Raw genomic sequence first — 20,209 nt, 5'->3', positions numbered from 1 at the left:
TTGGTGTAGGCTGAGTGAACCTCAGGGCCATACGCACCTCCGGAAGTGGAAATCTCGTTTCTTAAATTTTACAACTTCCTGACGGGGATTCGAACCCACGTCCTTCTGGGCGAACCGAGCACGCCGTTACCGCCTCGGCCAGGCAGCTCCTGAATCAGCTGTTATACTCGTAACAATTCGGCAGCACTGTCTGACATCCGGTTAACTGTCAAGTCGAAACTCATAGAAACGGAACTATAGATATTTACAGTGATCCCCGTGTGGTACTATCACACCATCAACAGAGGAATTAAAACTGAGAAGACTTCCTCTAGTTAAACTTACAACCTGACTATTCTTCACGTTTACCATTATACCAGTGTCTAATGTCCATCTCTCAGCGTTGCCGAGGTCTCTTTGCAGTCGCTCACATTCCTGTAACTTATTTAATACTCTATGCAGTATGACATCTCCGCCAATAGCCCTATCTGTGACTTAAATTATTTACTCATTCCATTTATATACATAAGGAAACAATGATCCAATAATACTGCCCTGTGGGAACACCTTCTTAATTATTACAGGATCAGATCATACTTCACCGATTCTAATTCTCTGAGGCGTTGCATCTGCTGGCGGTAGGAACGCGAACCGGTCTACACAAGAAGTAGACTAACAGGCCTTTGAACAGCGTCCGCACCGTATCTATCGCATGCTGGAGTAATACGGTACCACGTTTTGTAATATTATCATTGAAAATCCACAGCCTGTTTCCAGTCAATGACCGCGTCCGGAATGGAATGAATGAAGCCCCCATCTAGCGGCGAGGATAGGAAGTGTGCCGGCTGCCGAAGCCTGTCGCACTCCTCTGGGGCAATGATAAATGACTGACAGATGAAATTAAATGTTAATGGAGAGTGTTTCTGGAATTAAATATGATAGGGAAAACCGGGGTACCCGGAGAAAAACCTGCCCCGCCTCCGCTTTTCCAGCACAAATCTCACATGGAGTGACCGGGATTTGAACCACGGTATCCAGCGGTGAGAGGCCGATGCGCTGCCGCGTAATTCTATTGTAAGTCTAATTGTAATTTCAGTGGGAAGATAACGAATCGAGAATGATTTTATCAACGTCAGGTTGAAATAGACACACACTATAAAAATATTTCACATTGAAACTCCGGCGAGCAAATAAAATATATATGTCGAAGAAAACATCATTAACCTTACACAAAATACTATGCAACACCACCATTAACCACAGCCCATTTTGTAAAACACGCAAACAAATTTCTCGAACAAAATTTCAACTCTCCAAAATCCACCTGAATTGTTGAGTTGATACAGTGATATTTGTATGATACACTTGACCATCTAAAGCACTTGTCACCTTAAAACTCACCAGAATTGATGGCACAATTTTATTTTATAAAAGAAACATAATCATCACTTTCACTCACGGGAAAATTAATTAAATCATTCTTGCACAACCGTTTAAGATTATTTTATTGTCTAAATCATAAATCTTGGTCATGATTTTCCGGATCTTTCCGGGACTGATTTAATATTCTTTGTAGTAAGGTACTTTGGCTGATAGGGGAAAATGCTAGGATAGCCATCATGAGTTTTAACTTCGGAAGTTTACGCGGCACTCGAATTAGAACATCACCTCCTAGGGATATAATATCTTCCCTAACAACAAATTTGGTTTCAAAATTATTAATACACACAACATTATTAGGCTTTCACTTAGTTCGAAGTTTTCCTTATGAGTGCTCTTAACCCATTTTTGCCTTAATACTGGATCTTTTCGAAACAGGAACACTGAAGCTTGTGCCATAGACCTTACTTACATCCAGGCACACAGCACATTAAACTATAACTCAAATTTAAGAAAATAATTTCAGAGAAGAACATGAGAATCGACATTAACCTAATCACCACCGATTTTGTTCAAATAAATAAGCTCTTTGAGAACAAACAGCTTCTTGCGGCACTGAAAAAGGATCTACTGTATAGCCTTTTTAGACTATAAATAAATATAATTTACGATTAATAATATTAAAATTTTCGTAAATATTTGGTAACAACACGACTCACACAAATCAAAACAAACACATGCTAGCACTCCAGTTGCTGCCATTATGGACAGTTTCGATAGGTCGGTTAAGGTCTGAGGTATTGTAGTTGGACTTGGTACGGCTAAACTTCCAGGGCACATTCCTCACACATGTAGAAGAAGAAAATATGTTATATGGATAAGGGTCAGGAAACGCTTTAATTCCAAGTTAGAACTAATTTTCTATAACTCTACATGGTACATCAATCATGGGAAACACATAGACAGAACGCACCAGCATAGCACATGAAATTCTTTCGTACATGTTCAAAATGCTCTCTGTTGGCAATGACACATAAATCAAGGGATGCATTGTCCTGACTGATTATTTCAGAGTGAATTATTTCTTGCCTTGGTATAAATTAAGTTATTTCTTTCACACAGAGACACTTCGTAAGTACCCGGTACTGCCGTTCCTGGATCGGAAGGCATTGCAGCCTTATACCTTACCAGGAAGTACCATCCGGCTGGATAAAGGTCAGGCTGTTATCATACCCGTGATGGGCATTCACTATGACCCGCAGTATTACCCAGAACCTGAACGTTACGACCCTGAGCGGTTCAGCGAGGAGAACAAACGACTGAGGCCAAACTACACCTATTTACCCTTCGGAGAGGGACCAAGGATCTGTATCGGTAAGTAAGAAGTTTCATATCCTTCTCTTAGGTTGTTCATTAACACTTAATTATTGTTCCTTCAAGTCAGTGGCGTATGCTTGGGAGGGTTACCGGGATTAACACCCCCCTCCACCTTGAACAATGAACTCTCTTTACTTGAATCTCTTTGTAGGGAGTGAGTTATTACTATTATTATATCAAACTTTAAAACAAATTTGGAATGTATCATATTTTGATGATGATGATGATGATGATGAATGTTGGTTTAAGGAGCCTGATATCTATGTCATCGGTCGTTATGATACTTCTCAGAACGAGTAATTAATACTTGATGGGGTTTTCTTTTCAGGTATGCGCATGGGGCTGATGCAAACCAAGGTGGGATTAGTTCATCTTCTCTCACGCTTTGAAGTCAGTCCTGTAAAAAACACACCAATCCCTATGCAGCTGGACAGAAAATCGTTTACCTTGACCGCTAAAGGGGGTCTTCACTTGGGCTTTAAGAGAATAATGTGAAGAAACAACCGACAAACATTTATCTACGCAATCTATGAACTTGCCTTCAGTCTAGTCTGTTAACTACTTACATTTTACATTCAAATAAAGTCATGTATTTTATAGTAAAGCTTGTCCAAGTGACCATATGCTTTAAAGAGAGATAGGCCCTATCTCTGTTTGCAGACCTAAAGTGCATGAGACCAGGTATTGTGCATCAAGGGAGACTTCATCTACGTTCGTACCTAATGTATTCTGTAGCATAGAGCTTGTTGAAAGCTCTCATTAGTCATTACATACCAGTAGACCTAAATCTAAGAATGTTGCATACATGGCCCAATAGAAATTTCCCGTGTTACATTTTTGCCCTTTGGCTCAGTTATGTCGGATTCCACAAACAGGTATTCTTTTGTTTAGAATAACATTTGTAAGTAAACGGCCAAAACATTTTGTACTACCCTGTTTCGGGTACGTTGGGAGGACTCTTTGCCCTCACAACGAATTCTATACTTCCACCATGGAGGAAGTTCGATGTGATTTTAAGGAAAATGTACGTTGCCATATATATGAGACCAGAATAGATGGCCTAATATAGCTGTGGTAAAAATAATCAAACCTAATGAGCTAGATATTAAAGAAGAAAATAAAGCTAAATGTCTTATCCAAATCTGAACCTTTGTGACTTAGTCAGTGCTCCCAGCAAAGTTAGGGAACTACTGACCAGACATCATTCATAATATACAGAAAGGTAATTTGGCTAATGCTTGCACATAAAAATAGTTATTGGAAGTGAATAAGGTTTTTTAAGTGGAGAAAATGTAGAAGAAAAACTGCAAATGCTAAAATCTGTTTTTTCCAGTAATATATACTACACCTTTCCCCTGTCCCCAATAGCCTAGCTCAGCGGAGACGCTGCGTGGTACGTCCGAAAAACCCACATGTCTAAAAACATTTATCCTAGAGGATCGGGACAGGATTTAGAATACATATTCGTGAATGAGAACTCAGCAAGTTAAAGAAGGTAAAAGCATAATTTATTCCGGCTAAAACATAAAGTTCACATTCAAACAAGTGTTATACCCCAATGAAAATTCCAAATTATATACAACAAAGAAAATTTACAATATAAAATTCAACACTAAAGGTCGTTCAACGCATGCGGGTTGAGAACCCTGGCATATAAAGCTCAATAACTTAAGAAACGTGAAATCTACCTATCTGTGACGGAGATCGAGATAAGTCGACTGTGATTATCCCGCAGGCTGCGATTAAGAACCGTCCCTTCCATGAATACATAATCATCGATTCAAATATTGGCCTAATTACACTAATTCCGAATTTGTCGGATATAAACAACTTAAAAAAGAACACTTTGTTTGGGACATGTATACACACACGGTAACCCAGTGTTCCTAAGCTCGTTCCACAGTGGTAAATTCAAAATGTTCCACAGTGTTAAAACAATTTAATTGGACAGTGATTTGATACGGTTTAATACTTTCCTTAGATTTTTGTGTAGTAAATAATATTTGTTATCGTATATAAAATATTAGGCTATATAGTTTTTATACTTTTCTGAATTAGTTGGAAGTGTTATTAAAAACTAGGAAAATATAAATATTTTTATAAACCGTTTATCTGTATTTTATATATTAAAACATCAATTATGTAAAACTTTGTTTTGTTGCATAACACCGCTCCTCACTTATCCAGTCAAATATTGACATCTCCCACACACTATATGCCATATACGATATCAAACATCAACTATCAGGGAATTTACGGTACCGTACTCCTCTTCCATATCGATGAGGTTTTTGGAAGTTACACTTAATTTATTTCACTTTATAAAAAAATAAGACCAGATATTTCATTCTTCGCAAACTCCAGATTCAGGGAGAAGGCTGGGAATCGAGCTAGTACGGAAAGCTCCGGTTGTCAACCTAACTCCACAATGGTGTATACTGCCTAAAAGGTTCAGCGCATATCTTGATGCTAAACCCTAATCCGCACTATCGTAGTCTATCCAGGAAAGAACCGCAGCCAGGTAAAAACAGAACAGAACAACACGGGTATTCCCCGTCTCTGAGAAGCTTAGCATGTTACGCCTCTTCACGCAGGCTACTATCGGTTGACGAATGTGGGGCTGCCACATTAGCCTCTTATCAAGATGTAGACCCAGAAACCTTCAGGGCAACTATCAAAGGTAGGACAAGCGAAGCTCTGGTTCAGATGCACGAGCCGACGTCGACAGAAATGCTATTTTTTATTTTTTATTTTTTGCTTTACGTCGCACCTACACAGATAGGTCTTATGGCGACGATGGGACAGGGAAGGCCTAGGAATGGGAAGGAAGTGACCGTGGCCTTAATTAAGGTACAGCCCCAGCATTTGCATGGTATGATAATGGGAAACCACGGAAAAACCATCTTCAGGGCTGCCGACATTGGGGTTTGAACCCACTATCTCCCGGATGCGAGCTCACAGTTGTGTGCCCCTAACCGCACGGCCAACTCGCCCGGTCGACAGAAATTAACAACTGAGGTTTTCGTTGCTGAAAATCGAAAACTATGGTGTAGGGCCCATCTGTCGACTCGGTTAATACCTTGTGGTAGCTCTCTCTCAGCCGCCACCATCCTTCCCGACAAGACCGTACCAAGGAATACTTTGTGTTTTTTTTGTTTTTTTTTGTTTTTTTGTTTTTTTTGCTTTACGTCGCACCGACACAGATAGGTCTTATGGCGACGATGGGACAGGAAATGGCTAGGAGTGGGAAGGAAGCGGCCATGGCCTTAATTAAGGTACAGCCCCAGCATTTGCCTGGTGTGAAAATGGGAAACCACGGAAAACCATTTTCAGGGCTGCTGATAGTGGGGTTCGAACCTACTATCTCCCGAATACTGGATACTGGCCGCGCTTAAGCGACTGCAGCTATCGAGCTCGGTAGGAATACTTTTCGGGAGGGGGCAGGGGGAGAGAATGTTTCGGGGGTTGGGGTGAATGGGGAGTGCTCCAAAAACAAAAGCTATAGAAGCAATGAAACACTCCGTGAATGGGTGTCGTAGAATGCAATCACGGTATCCTCCGCTTGTCGTAAAAGATTAATAAAACGGGGACTTGGAGATCTCAATTTGGGAGCGTGGGTTGGCAACCACGATTTCCGTAGCTGAGTCTGAAATTCCTTCCACTTGAGCCAGACTCCTCACTTCCTATCCGACCACCCTTGATCAACACCTATTCTCTTTCGAAGACAACCGTATTAGGTCTGCAAGGCGTAGGAAACTTTTCATTTTCACTCCTCTTCTTCGACCTTACTTCTTTCTTTAGCGATGCCTTCATTCTTCGAAGGTGGGCATCTTCCAAATTCTTTCTAATTCGTTTTAATCGAGGCTGGTTTTCCAATAAATAATAATAATAATAATAATAATAATAATAATAATAATAATAATAATAATAATAATAATAATAATAATAATAATTGTTACCGTGTTTTGGTGGATCAGCAGAGGTGAAAGAAGGTGCGGGCTGGAATGGGTCTAACTACAAGGCCGAAAGATGAATTTAAAATTTAAATAAAGGTTATATTTTCAATAGACAACAAGATTTAACAAAAGTTTACATAGAATTTGAAAACTTAACAAGTCAATCAGGTACAAGACCAGAAAAGCAAGGATTTAGAGACAAATTAATGATCTGGGCTTCAAGTCCCACCTTTTACAATCTCTGAACTCTCAGCTCACAACCACAAAATACCAAAGGGCAGAAAACCCCTAATTACATGGAGCACTTGCTCCCACCTCGTAATGTCAAGCCTCCTAGAGGCACCTTTCAAAATACCAGAAAGAGCTGACCCGCTCTCAATCGTCCAAGCCTATTAAAGGCAATAACAGACTATTACACTTAACTGCCATCAAGGCACAACTTATAATGGAACAGGGGTATCTCGTACCCAATCTACTGGGCCTTCGCAGGAAGAAAAACAAAAACGGGTTAAGTTAATGGCCCAAAATACAAAGCAGAATGGAGGCGAGTACTTGCACTCCTACATGAAAGCTTGATAAAACCTAAGTGGCGTTAAGCCGATACACAGGGGCTATTCCCATACTATAGAGGTGACTCGTATTAGAAAAATTTTAACACATTAGGGAAAAGTAGAAAATAAGTTACGAAAACATAGTCACCTCAATTCAGAAAAGAAGGGGAGCTCGAGAGGGTAAAGCACTCTCTATCCCCGATTTACAGTTAAAGTAACAAGAAAATGTTTACATAAGCCGGCACTAAGTTACATTTTTAAACAGGTAGGATACTTTGAAAAGGTTTCGAACCTTCCCCGGGGGTTAAACTGCTGAGCAAGAAAGAAATAAAGATGTTAAAAGGCCATTACCTTTGCTGAAGAGCTGCTGCTCGAAGGAAGAGGCGCAACCCGCCCCCTGCTATATTTCCATACACTAAGCTAGGTGTTGTTGAAGTGGCGACGGGCCATGAAAATCAGCAGTTTTTAAACCCTCATGGAAGATTCGAGACCTTTCATGAATAATTAAGACACACCCACAGGCATTTATTGGTTGCCCAAAATTTACACATTAAAATTGGAGAAGAAGGACACTGTTGGTCCAAAATTAATTAAAGAAATTCGGGATTGCCCAAGTTCAAAACTGGCGGAAAGAAAGATTTATATTGCCAACCTACAAATGAAAGAACGAAATTTAGTTATAGGAAAACTTATGAGTATAAAATATCTTCAAGAAAAGTTCCATCACTTCGCACCAGGGTGCATGATCATAGTTTTTGGTAGAGACATCTGTGAGAGAATGTCCACACTTCTTGATAATTAGTAAACAAAAACAATCCGAAATTAACATAGTTTTGAACTTTGCCAATCCCGAATTTCTTTAATTAATTTTGGACCAACAGTGTCCTTCTTCTCCAATTTTAATGTGTAAATTTTGGGCAACCAATAAATGCCTGTGCGTGTGTCTTAATTATTCATGAAAGGTCTCGAATCTTCCATGAGGGTTTAAAAACTGCTGATTTTCATGGCCCGTCGCCACAGATAATTAATTCAGTTTTAAAGTTCAGAGTTTCAGCTGTAGAGGAGTACCTTAAGGCGGAAAATTCAAATGTGCGGCGTATAGGTGTACCAACCGGTACAATAATAATAATAATAATAATAATAATAATAATAATAATAATAATAATAATAATAATAATAATAATAATAATAATAATAATAACTGAGCGAGTTAGCCGTGCGGTTAGGGTCGCGCACTGTGAGCTTGTATTCTGGAGTAAGTGGGCTTGAACCCCACTCTCGGCAGTTCTGAAGATGGTTCTCCGTCGTTTCCCATTTTCACATCAGGAAAATGTTGAGTCTGTAACATAGTGAAAGCCACGGCCGCTTCCTTCCCACTCCTAGCACTTTCTTATTCCATCGTCGCCATATGATCTATCTCTATTGGTACGACGTAAGGCAAATTGTAATAATAATAATAATAATAATAATAATAATAATAATAATAATAATAATAATAATAATAATAATAATAATGGCTTCCGGAGAGGTAAGGTACAGGTCTTTCGAGATGATGCCTTATAGGAAACCTGCGCATCTGTGAAGATGAGTCCCTACCTAAGATGGATTATAATGCTGAAGGAAGCACAAACACCCAATCCCGGAACCAGAAGAATTAATTGAACTCCTAGACCCTGCCGGGAATCGAACCCAGGGTTCCTTGGTTCAGAGGCCAGCATGATAACCATTTAACCATGACACCAGACAAAACTCGTGCTCTCGTCCCGAGGTTCAGGCACAGCCTCAATAGAGATCTGCATGTGTCTTTTTTACGTCATACCAGCAGCCCTCTTGTAATTCTTAAATCTCTGCCCGTGTCACTTCCAAATGGAGGGTGGAGAAGAAGCGTAGTTGTTTCAGAGGCTTCCATACTCAAGGCATATCACTCTATAATGAATTGTATCTTCTGATTTGATTGGTATGAATATAAAGGTGTTTCCATCCTTGCTCTTTCCATGTCACGTGGAATTTGTCTGCTCTAACTATGAAATAAATCAGATCAGCACTTCGTTTCATGGTACTCTATATGCTGTAAGCATTTCCGTTCAAAACTGCAACACTCGCTATAGTAAAAATAAACGCCGACACAAGCGTCTGTGGTTGATCATCATTGCGGTTTCCAGTACCTACAGTAAATTAAAAAACACGAACGTTTCTCGCAGACGATGTTAAACAGAGCTATTAATGGAATGTCATAATTATTTAATTAGATATTAATGGATATTTTCTTTAAAATCTTTTCAAATGAATCCAAGGAAATAAATTATTTCTATTGTACAGAGGCAGGTTAGATCTTCAGAAGGTCCTGCGTTTATAGGAAAGTCGCATAACCCCTTAGTGACTTAGTTAACAATTGCTATCCTCGCTGAGACCGGAAGTGTTATCACAGCCCATTGATCCTCTGAGTAATAGATACATTTCCCAGCATCCGGAACCTCTGACCGTGCTTCAAACGCTATGAGCAACGCCATCAAACTTAAGTAGCTTCTGGATGATCGTTTCCGACCGACTGGTCATGGTAGTTCGCTAGGTGCACGCCTTCTAGGCTCAAAATTGCACGATCGAATCCTGGCTTGGTAGACTGACATTTAAGAGTGCTTACAGTACATCTAAGACATATGCGTCCGTCAATGTACAGGCACATTAAAGAATCCGTTTTGTCTGACTCCTTCGCTGAATAGTCAGCGTTGAGGCCTTCGATTCAGAGGGTCCCGGGTTCGATTCCCGGCCGGGTCGTGGATTTGAATCGCATCTGATTAGTTCTTCTGGCTCAGGGACTGGTGTTTGTGTTTTTCCCAACACTCTTCTCTAATATTCGCACAAGACACCACAATACCAACCACCACATAAACACTCAATTGTGATTACATTCTACATAGGGTTGGCACCAAGGAGGACATCCAACCATGAAACAGGGCCAAATCCTCATGTGCGACACAGTTCGCAACCGCGGCCCCATAGGTGTGAGAAAAGCGGCAGAATAAGAAGAAGAAGAAGAAGAAGATATTTTAAAAATCCTTTTTGAGGGGAAATATCCAATATTCTGACGTCTCTTCAAACTGATAATTGAAAGAACATTGAAAATGCATTTTATATATATATATATAATTCGCTGGGGCCATCAAGGACCACGTTAAGTCTTGTTGCATTTGACACTGAACTTGGCCTTCTTTAGAGCCCAAATTTCCCTCATTCTTTGTGAGTGGGCCTGCTTACGCTCCTCTGTCCAAGGGGCACCGTGTCTTCTCTTCGGTTGCTCGTCTCGGTTTAGCCCGTTCGTCAATATTTTCTTGCGGAAGAGATCTCTGTTAAGGGCATCTTCAGCTGAGATATGTAGCATTTGAAGGTCTTCTTTGGTATTTCTAAACCAAGGAATTGTGGTTTTGGGGTTTGAATCAAAAAAGTGAAAGATTTCTTTAGTTAACTTTCTTCCGTCCATTCTTTTCAGATGACCGTAAAATCGTGCCCGTCTTTTTCTGATTGTGTCGGTAATTGTCTCTATTTTACTGTAGACTTCCTCGTTGGATCTCTTTTGATGGATTCCATTTCTGTACTTTGATCCCAAGATTCCTGTCACAATTTTGCGTTCTTTTTTCTCCATTTCTTCAAGGAGTCCTTTGTTGGCATTTAGAGACAGGGTTTCGGCTGCATATAGAACTACTGGCTTCAGAACGGTTTCATAGTGACGTATCTTGGTGTTTTGGGAAAGGCATTTTTTGTTGTAGATTGTGCGGGATGTTTGGTAGGCTATTTCCAGTTTGCGTACTCGCTCCTGAAGTGCTTCTTTGTCCAGTCCATTTTTCATGATGATCTCACCCAGGTATTTGAATTTGTCTACTCGGGTGATGTCCCCGCAATGCCTCACCTTCCCAGAAACTATCTTAAAACAATAGTAGGCCCTGTATACTAACCAAGGGGCTTCTTCCAAAGCACAATCCTGAATCGATGATGCTTGTTGTCTAAAGGGGTCCAAAATCCAGGTCAACGGCCCCTCATAATGGTACTTATGGCTAGTAAAGTTGAGAACCATGGTATTTCTCATGTAGCGGTACTAATTACAAGTAACGTAACTCACGGTGTTCCACACATTGTGGTACTACTCACAGATTCTGTACTACGCACAGGTAACGCAGACCTAAGGTGTTTCTCACATAATGGCGCCAATCATAGGCAACGCAAACCCATGGTGTTGTTCACATAGGTGTACTAATTACATAGTGGGTACTAATCAAGGGCAACGCAGACCCACGGTGTCACTCATATAGTGGTATTAATCACAGGCAACGCAAGTCCGTGTTCCGCATATAGTGGTACTAATGACGGGTACTGTAAACCCATAGTGATCCACCCACTCTTGCAACTAATCACAAATCTATTGTGTACCTAACTCAGTGGTACTACTCGCAAGTAAAGAGTACTCATGGTGTTCCTCACAAGTAGTCTCATGGTCCTAATTCAATCATCCCTTGATCGCTCCTTTTAGTCGCCTACCCTAAACATAAACAAGTGCAAGTACATAGAAATGCGCGAAAAAGAGCATATGCAGTAAAAGATAAATGTATCAACAATAAAAGAAAATGTGCAGGTAATGTAAATATTACGGAAGACTGTCTTGATGAACTAGTTGAGGAAAACAATGATCAACCACGTGTTAGTATAGGAATGCAATACTCTGCCGTCAAGTCTACTCACGGCAAGTCAACGAAAATAAAATTGAAATTCAGGAGGGCAGTAAGAAAAAATGCAGTATACAAGACTAGAGTTAAATCGGAAGATTATTTTATTAAATAAAATTTTACATTCACTGCAACGTCAGCACGCCGGCCCCGCGGTGTAAGGGTGGCGTGCCTGCCTCTTACCCGGAGGCCCCAGGTTCGATTCCCGGCCAGGCCAGGGAGTTTTGCCTGGTCCTGAGGTCTGGTTCGAGGTCTGCTCAGCCTACGTGATTAGAATTGAGGAGCTATCTGACGGTGAGATAGCGGCCCCGGTTTAGAAAGCCCAGAATAACGGCCGAGAGGATTCGTCGTGTTGTCTACACGACACCTCGTAATCTGCAGGCCTTCGGGCTGAGCAGCGGTCGCTTGGTAGGCCAAGGCCCTTCAAGGGCTGTAGTGCCATTGGGGGGGGGACAACGTCAGGACAAACTCGATGTTGAAATATTCTATCGAGGCTCAAGAGTTAAGCGGGTTGTGGGGACTTGAAAACTAATTTCTTACTTGAACATATTCTAACTTTCGCCAAAAAGAAGCGTAAATACAATGAAACAGCAATCAAAACTGCGTGTACTGCTCTCAAATAAATCACCGTCCGCTTACCGCTTAGTGAGAGATATTAATATTTTAGAACTTCCTCATTCCCGAACACTGAAAACTTACACTGGGTACAGGTGGGGAGAGATAGGTGTCACGTCACTTGCCAATGGAAGGTTAACAGCTCAAGAAAAATCGACTGATTGATTGCAGAATTAGAAAGTTACAAAGTAGGACGTCAATAAGATGTTGGTCCACCCCTGGCCTGAATGCAAGCTGTCACTCGACGTGGCATAGACTGATACAGTTCCCGGATGGTGTCCTGAGGAATTTCGTGCCAAATGGTCTCCAACTGTTGGGATAAATCGGCTACATTCCGGGATGTTCCCAATCGCCTTCCCATGACGTCCCAAATGTGCTATATGGGAGAGAGATCCGGCGACCGAGCTGGCCAAGGAAGGATAGGGCAAACTTGAAGATAGTTCATAGCAACACGTGCCGTGTGCGGCCGGGCATTATCCTGTTGGAAAGAAAGGCCTGGATGTCGCTGAAGGAACTGCAACACAACCGGCCGTAGAATGTCATCAACATACCGCTGTGCTGTCAGTGTGCCAGGAATGACTACCAAAGGGGTCCGGCTATCAAAGGAGATGGCAACCCAGACCATCACCCCCAGTTGTGGGGCTGTGTGGCGTGCGATAGTCAAGGCAGGATCCCCACGCTGACCTGGACGTCTCCAAACACGTCTGCGGTTGTCGTCAGGGCACCGTTGGAAACAGGACTCGTCACTAAAGACTATACGTCCCCAGTCAGCGCAGTTCCACATTGCTCGAGCGCGGCACCACTGTCATCTGGCTTGACGGTGAACAGGCGTGAGTAGTAAGCGGAGTAATGGGCGGCGCGAACGTAAATTCCTCTCGCTCAGGCGTCTGTTGATGGTCATGGTGGACATATGTGTGCAGGTCACACGCTGGATCGTTGATAACGACGACTCCGGTGCTGTGACAGCTGTTCTGACAATCGCTCTGTCTGCCCGTGCTGTTGTGGCCCTCGGGCGACCACTTCCGTCCTGAAGCTGATGCCTGCCGTTGCTGACCCACGCTTGCCAGCATCGTCTGATCGCTGCATCACTTCGACCCAAATGTCCAGTGACAGCTCGATTCGACTAACCAGCTTCTTTTAATCCGATCGCACGATCTCATTCAAACTCTGACATCTGCTCGTAATGAGTACGAATCCTTCGGCGTGGCATTCTTACAGCCGACGTTAAGATAGAGCAGTCGAATGCAACAGCTACTTTGAGCATACGCTTCAGAATCGCGCCTTATATACATCTGATGCATGCGCAGTTCGGATGCGCGGGAGCTCCCGCTATTCATTCATTGGACACGAAACTTTAATCGTTTGCATGTTCGGTCAGAATGTCTCTGCATACGTAATCTCCTTACAATCGGACAACGCCTTCCCGGTGCGTCCTTTTTTTTTTTTTGTTATAGAGGGTATATGTGAGTTGGATGTAATGCATAGTCAACACCAGACAACTAGAGCGCTAAATCGCGATCCTATCGGTGTGAAGCGGAACTACCAGTTTGTCTTGCCAAGTCTCGGCTCTATTTCCAGGCCTTGAGTGATAATGTAGGCCACGGGCCCACGGCTCCCACAGTCCAGTGGCCAGCAGGTGGTCTTGTAGTACTGGCGAGTGCTTTGGCCCATCAGAACACTACATTTTTCTCTAATCATTTCAAAATATACGGCAAGAAATTTTTATACTTTTAAAGATACTCTGCAAATCTATAAGCCAAGATCTTTTGTCAGGATGCCTTACGATGTCAATCGGTTCAGCCGTTCTCTCAAACTCGTGGCAACAAAAACCACCCTAGTGTTTTAAATATATATAATAAGAGTTTTGTATGTGCATTGTTCAGAATTAAAAATAATGGTATTTCAGTATCTGTGGTGTTTACAGGAACAAGGAAATGCTATTTTTAATTTGCGTCATGTCTGTCTGTCTGTCTGTCTGTCTGTCTGTCTGTCTGTCTGTCTGTCTGTCTGTCTGTCTGTCTGTCTGTCTGTCTGTCTGTCTGTCTGTATGTATGTATGTGTAGGCATCACGAGAAAATGCCTGAAGAGAACTTAATGAAAATCGGTATGTAAAGTCTGGGAATGATGCACTACAATCTAGGCTATATATAATTGTATTCACGCTGAGTGAAATGGTAGTTTAGGGGAAGGTCTAAAATTTAGTTCTCAAATATTTATGTTACTAATAGTCATAAGTAAAGTTATATAGAATTACATTTCCAATCATTTATGTGTTATACATTTTTACCGTACCGGCTATGATAACAGATATATTCGTGAATTTCGATTTTTGTTGCTAAATCCATATCAATGTTTAAGCATTGTTTAATAATGTTAACTGGTGATGATTTTTGCCATGATTGTCTTAAGATGTAAAACTGCGTGGTCATCGGTCCGTATCTATATGGAAAAGTGTGAAAATGGTTATAAAGAATGAGGAAAACCGTAAAGGACGGATCGCTTGAAGAATAAGACAAGGAGAGTGATGAAAAAAGGAAGGACTGCCCTTATATTAAATGCTCTAATATCCCAGAGTCGGAAAAAAAATGAAATGTGAAGGGCTGCAATATCGAAAGCTCATAAGACAGACCACGCGTCTCGATCGATATATGGGTGAGACCCAAATCCATTGAGCAATTTTAGCCCTTCGGCCTTGTGGGCCTTGAGTGCAACTTTCGACAGGTTGTTAGGTGGTGATACATTGAACGGAATCGGACTGGTCAGGATATGGCCAGCACCCCGAGGAGTGATAAGACTAAGATGGACTTAGGTCTTTTATAACGAAGACCTTCGGTGTCCTAACTTCCCTAGCTGGAGATAAGGGGGTTGGGGTTTGAGTCAAGGCCAGAATAAAATTTCTTAGCGGATTTTATAGAATTCTGGAGTGGACTTTGTCGATACGAAGGTCGTTATAAACGATTCCGTTCGTACCATTGAGCACCTGAGATCATGCGAAGGGCACGATTTTGGAATCGCTGGACGTGGTTTAGGTGAATTTTGGCTGCCATTCCCCCCAGACGGGACTGGCATACTCGAGGATTGGCCGAATGGAGGATTTATACAGCAGGAGCCTGTTTTCTAAATTGAGTCCATTGTCGGCTTTCATAAAAAGCGGCGATATGTCTGGGCCAAAATTCTGGCTACATGATATTTAAACGTCCATCCTCTGTCAAGGGAAACACCCAGATATTTGATAACACCACCGGATCACTTCTCCAAAAAAAAAAAAGATTTATTATTATTATTATTATTATTATTATTATTATTATTATTATTTATTGTCTTGTTTTATATGGCGGGACTCAGGCTGTCCGACCATACATACATGAAGAGTTAAATATACAAGATCAGTGGTCAGTTCCTGTTCGTTTAGAAAATAGTGTCGCACTGCTCTTAGTGACATTAATTTTCATCCTCCACTGTCGAAGCCAGGGTTCGATAGTGGAGAGGGCTTCTTGAAGATAATTTTGGACTCTGGGTGGTTGCCAAGAGACAATGATATGGCGGTGTCGTCTGCGTACATGTAGACATTCACGCGCGGTGGACGGGGTATGTCAGATATGTATAAGTTAGAGAGCACAGGAGATATAATCCCTCCCTGGATGACTCCAGCACAAATGGGGCGGGGGTCCGACAGGGAGTTGTTAACTTGGACCTGGAATCTCCTGCCAGAAAGATAACTATTGAGGAGCTGAACCAAATGACCGGAGAGACCAAGTTTGTAGATGAGACCTTGGTGCCATACCCTACCGAACGCACGCGATATGTCTAGAAAACAGACTCCTGTATGCCTCCTATGGTTGAAGTTCTTGGTAATTTCTTCGGTGATCTTCATTAGCTGGTGGATGGTACAGTGAGCACTTCGGAAACCGAACTGCTCATCGTTAAGGAGATGTTTGTCATCAATGATAGTTTGAAGGCGGCTGAGTAAGGTTGATTCAAAAAGGTTCGAAAGGATTAATAATAGGGAGACTGATCTGTAATTTTGTGGGAAAGTGGGGTCGGAGAGAGGTTTGGGGATCATGATAACTTTGGCGACTTTCCAAGAGGTGGGGAAGTAGGCAAACCTGAATATAGCATTGAAAAGTTTAGTAATGAATGTCAGAGCTTTTCTAGGGAGATTTTTAAGAAAAGTGGCCGAAATTTTATCAAAACCAGGGGTTTCCTATTTTTCAGTTTGCGGATTGCAGCAAATAGTTCAGAGGGGGTAACAAATTTGAAATCAGGTGGAAGGTGGTGTTCACCTAGATTATCAATTTCCTTCTCAACAAGATTAGTGAAATCGTCGTCTGATGGATCTGTGTTGGGAGTACAGATGATTTCACGAGTATCGGCTAGTGCGTTAGCTTTGTCATAATCTGAATGGACCAATCCTCGTTCATGGAGGGAGGGTATGCCAGTCCGCTTCCCAGTGAACCTTCTAACCATTCTGTGCAGTGAGTTGTCAGCCCACTTAACTCAGCTAATCTGTATTTTTAGGCCTTGATCTTGTGGTTCCTAATAAGTATGGCCAGATTTCTTGATTGCCGATTCCAGAGAGATTTCAGGTGAGAGTCTCTGGCCATTGCCACTGCTTTCGGGTACCGTTCTTTAATTTAATTTGGTCCAAGATTTGAGCAGGTAGTGTCTCCATCCTTGTCTTGGCCACAGAGGGTCCCACGGCGGAAGATTCAGCAGCAGAAATGATGGTGGAAGTAATTTCTTCTGTTAAGGAGTCGATATCTTGAGGGCCTTTCACACTAGGATTACTATGGATATTTGATTGGATATAGTCACGGAAGGATTGCCAGTTGATTTTGCGGAGGTGGATGGGGATGGGAATGGGTGAATGTATAGGACTGGAAGCTATGGTCATGAGAACAGGAAGATGGTCGGAGATGAGAGCGTCGATGGAGGAAAGTTTGACGTAGTGACGGATATTGGAGGATATGACAATGTCTAGGGTGTCGGGCATAACATTAGGATTGTGTGAGTAATAAGTATGACGGTCGGGGCCATGAGTAAGCAGAAGTTTGTCGTCGCAGTAGCGAGCTAGTTGGTTACCTCTGGTGTTGGAGGTGCGGCTGTTCCAACGAGGTTTCTTGGCATTGAAGTCACCCGCAAGCAAGTGTTGTTGCCTGGGACGGATGACTTTATCCACATCAGCTGAGTCAAATGTGACTTTGAGTGATATGTAGCAAGCAGAGAGACTGATGGGTCCTTTGTGTGTGGCTATTTCTATGCAGTTGGCTTCGAAAGAGGTTAAATCTTGAGCGGTAGGAATGAGTTGGTGGGAAAGGGTATTACGGATGAAGATAGCGGTACCACCATATTCAGGTTGGGATGATCGTTTCTGTAGGATTTGAAATTGGGGATGTGGAAGGAATGACGGGGTTTAAGCCAGGTTTCACAAATTAGGTCTATGTCTGCCTTCAGTTCCTTGAGTAGCTCATACAGTTCTACGTGCTGGCGGAGGACGCCCATGGCGTTCCAGAAGAGGACCCTCAGCTCTCTGGGGGATGCCCTGTTGTTAGTAGAATTAGTCACCCTGGGACCACTCTAAGACGGCTTCAAGGACGGCTTGTTTCATGGCAGCAGGTGTAGGGGCAGCAATTATACGAGACAGGGTCTTCTTGATTAGGTTTATGATACTCTTAATGGAAGGGTCGGTAAGAGGTTTGATGAGTTCAAGTATATCAGAAGTGTTGCTGGTCGGGGAGGGGATCAACGGTGCTTCCCTTTCTGGTAAGGGGGCCGTGGTGTCCCTGAGAAGAGGAAAGTCAGCATAAGTGAAGTCGATAGCATTGGAGGAAGGGGGAGGGACGGATTGGGGTGTTTGGGGGTTGGTAGCATTTGCATACGAGACATTTGCTTTTAGTTTTGATATAGATGGGGGGAGGGGCTTGGACACCTTTACGAGTGGAAGGAAGTCTCACCACCTATATCTTCGGAGATAAGGGGAACATGCAGATAACCAAGGATGGATGGATGGAATTGTAGGACTAGATAATTTTGAGTTAGTGACTGCAGTCCCGGTAGTTGGCAGTGTGTTGTTCCCCACAGCTGGCGCAGAGGGGCGTCTGGATGCGGTCTCCTCGCTTGGGGCAGTCGTTGGAGGTGTGGTAGGCTTCGCAGATCACACATTTAGGAAGGCAGTGGCATCCTCCTGAAAGGTGGCCAAACCTTTGGCACTTGAAACATTGTACTGGCCCTGTAGGACTGTTGTACTTTTCCACTTTAATATCGGTGCGAAGCAGGTGCTTCATATCGAAGATGTTCAGATCGGCAGGGTGGTTGGTGTTGTATGTGGTCAGGAATAGCTCATAAAACTAATCAACAGTAACATTATATTACCATTGTTGTGATGGTATTTGTCTCTTCTGTTGCCACTCATCTCCGATAGATGGGATTACTGCCGCGTCCCGAGTAAAACAGTCTGCCTGATTATTGGTGGAAAGTAGCTGGGGAGTTAGATAACTTTGCAAATTCTGTACGATTCTCCCGTCAACAACGGGTACTGCAACTAGTATATAGATACAGATGAGAATGAAGCATCGTGCAAAAATACTACATCTTGCAATGTTGGATAAAATTACCTTCAATCTTTATCACAGAGCGGAGTGGCTGCGTGTGTTAATGCTCTGTGGCTATGGAGCCATTCTGGAGAAGCGTGGGTTCAAACGCCACCGTCAATCAATCAATCAATCAATCAATCAATCAATCAATCAATCAATCAATCAATCAATCAATCAATCAATAGATCAATCACTACTGATCTGCATTTAGGGCAGTCAGCCAGGTGGCAGATTCCCTATCTGTTGTTTTCCTAGCCTTTCCTTAAATGATTTCAAAGAAATTGGACATTTATTAAACATCTCCCTTGGTAAGTTATTCCAGTCCCTAACTCCCCTTCCTATAAACGAATATTTGCTTCAATTTGTCCTCTTGAATTCCAACTTTATCTTCATAATGTGATCTTTTCTACTTCAAACTTATTCGTCTACGGATGTCATTCCACGCCATCTCTCCGCTAACAGCTCGGAACATACCACTTAGTCGAGCAGCTCGTCCTCCTTTCTCCCAAGTCTTCCCAGCCCAAACTTTGCTACATTTTTGTAACGCTTTTGTCAGCTGCCCTGAGAATGGTCCTGTGTGGTTTCTCATTCTCACTTCCCGCCAAATGACGGAGCAGTTCCTACTCACAGGCCATAGCCATTTCGTTTCATCTTCTCAAACCATTAGATTCACCATCATTCATTTCATCTTCATTAATTTCTCAATTGAGGTTGGCGCCATACGGCCGTACATCATGCCTCATCCCCAACCTCGTATCAAGAAACGGGATTAAGTAATAGACAGATATACACTGGCCTTTGGTCACAGGGGTCCCGGGTTCGATTCCCGGCAGCGTCAGGAATTTTAACCATAATTGGTTAATTTCGCTGGCACGGGGGCTGAGTGTATGTGACGTTTTCATCATCATTTCATCCTCATCACGACTCGCAGGTCGCCTACGGGAGTCAAATAAAAAACCTACATTTGTAATAATAATAATAATAATGTTATTTGCTTTACGTCCCACTAACTACTTTTTAAGGTCTTCGGAGACGCCGAGGTG

At 42.3% G+C, this 20,209-nt stretch overlaps 1 protein-coding gene across 1 annotated transcript in view; it reads left to right on the top strand.

The window, feature by feature from the left end:
* The window catches only part of LOC136876512 (cytochrome P450 6k1), a 41,029-nt gene extending 36,145 nt beyond the window's left edge, over window positions 1–4,884 (top strand). Inside the window, exons 5-6 of the mRNA XM_067150526.2 lie at window positions 2,482–2,733; window positions 3,065–4,884. Of these exons, the coding sequence (XP_067006627.2) occupies window positions 2,482–2,733; window positions 3,065–3,231 (419 nt within the window). The 3' untranslated portion in view covers window positions 3,232–4,884. The remainder of the gene's footprint in view (window positions 1–2,481; window positions 2,734–3,064) is intronic.
* Window positions 4,885–20,209: the final 15,325 nt, after the last annotated feature.

Source organism: Anabrus simplex, chromosome 6, assembly GCF_040414725.1.
Source record: "Anabrus simplex isolate iqAnaSimp1 chromosome 6, ASM4041472v1, whole genome shotgun sequence".
NCBI lineage: Eukaryota > Metazoa > Arthropoda > Insecta > Orthoptera > Tettigoniidae > Anabrus > Anabrus simplex.
The sequence above is the reverse complement of the archived record's forward strand: the minus strand, read 5'-3'. Positions and strand labels throughout refer to the sequence as shown.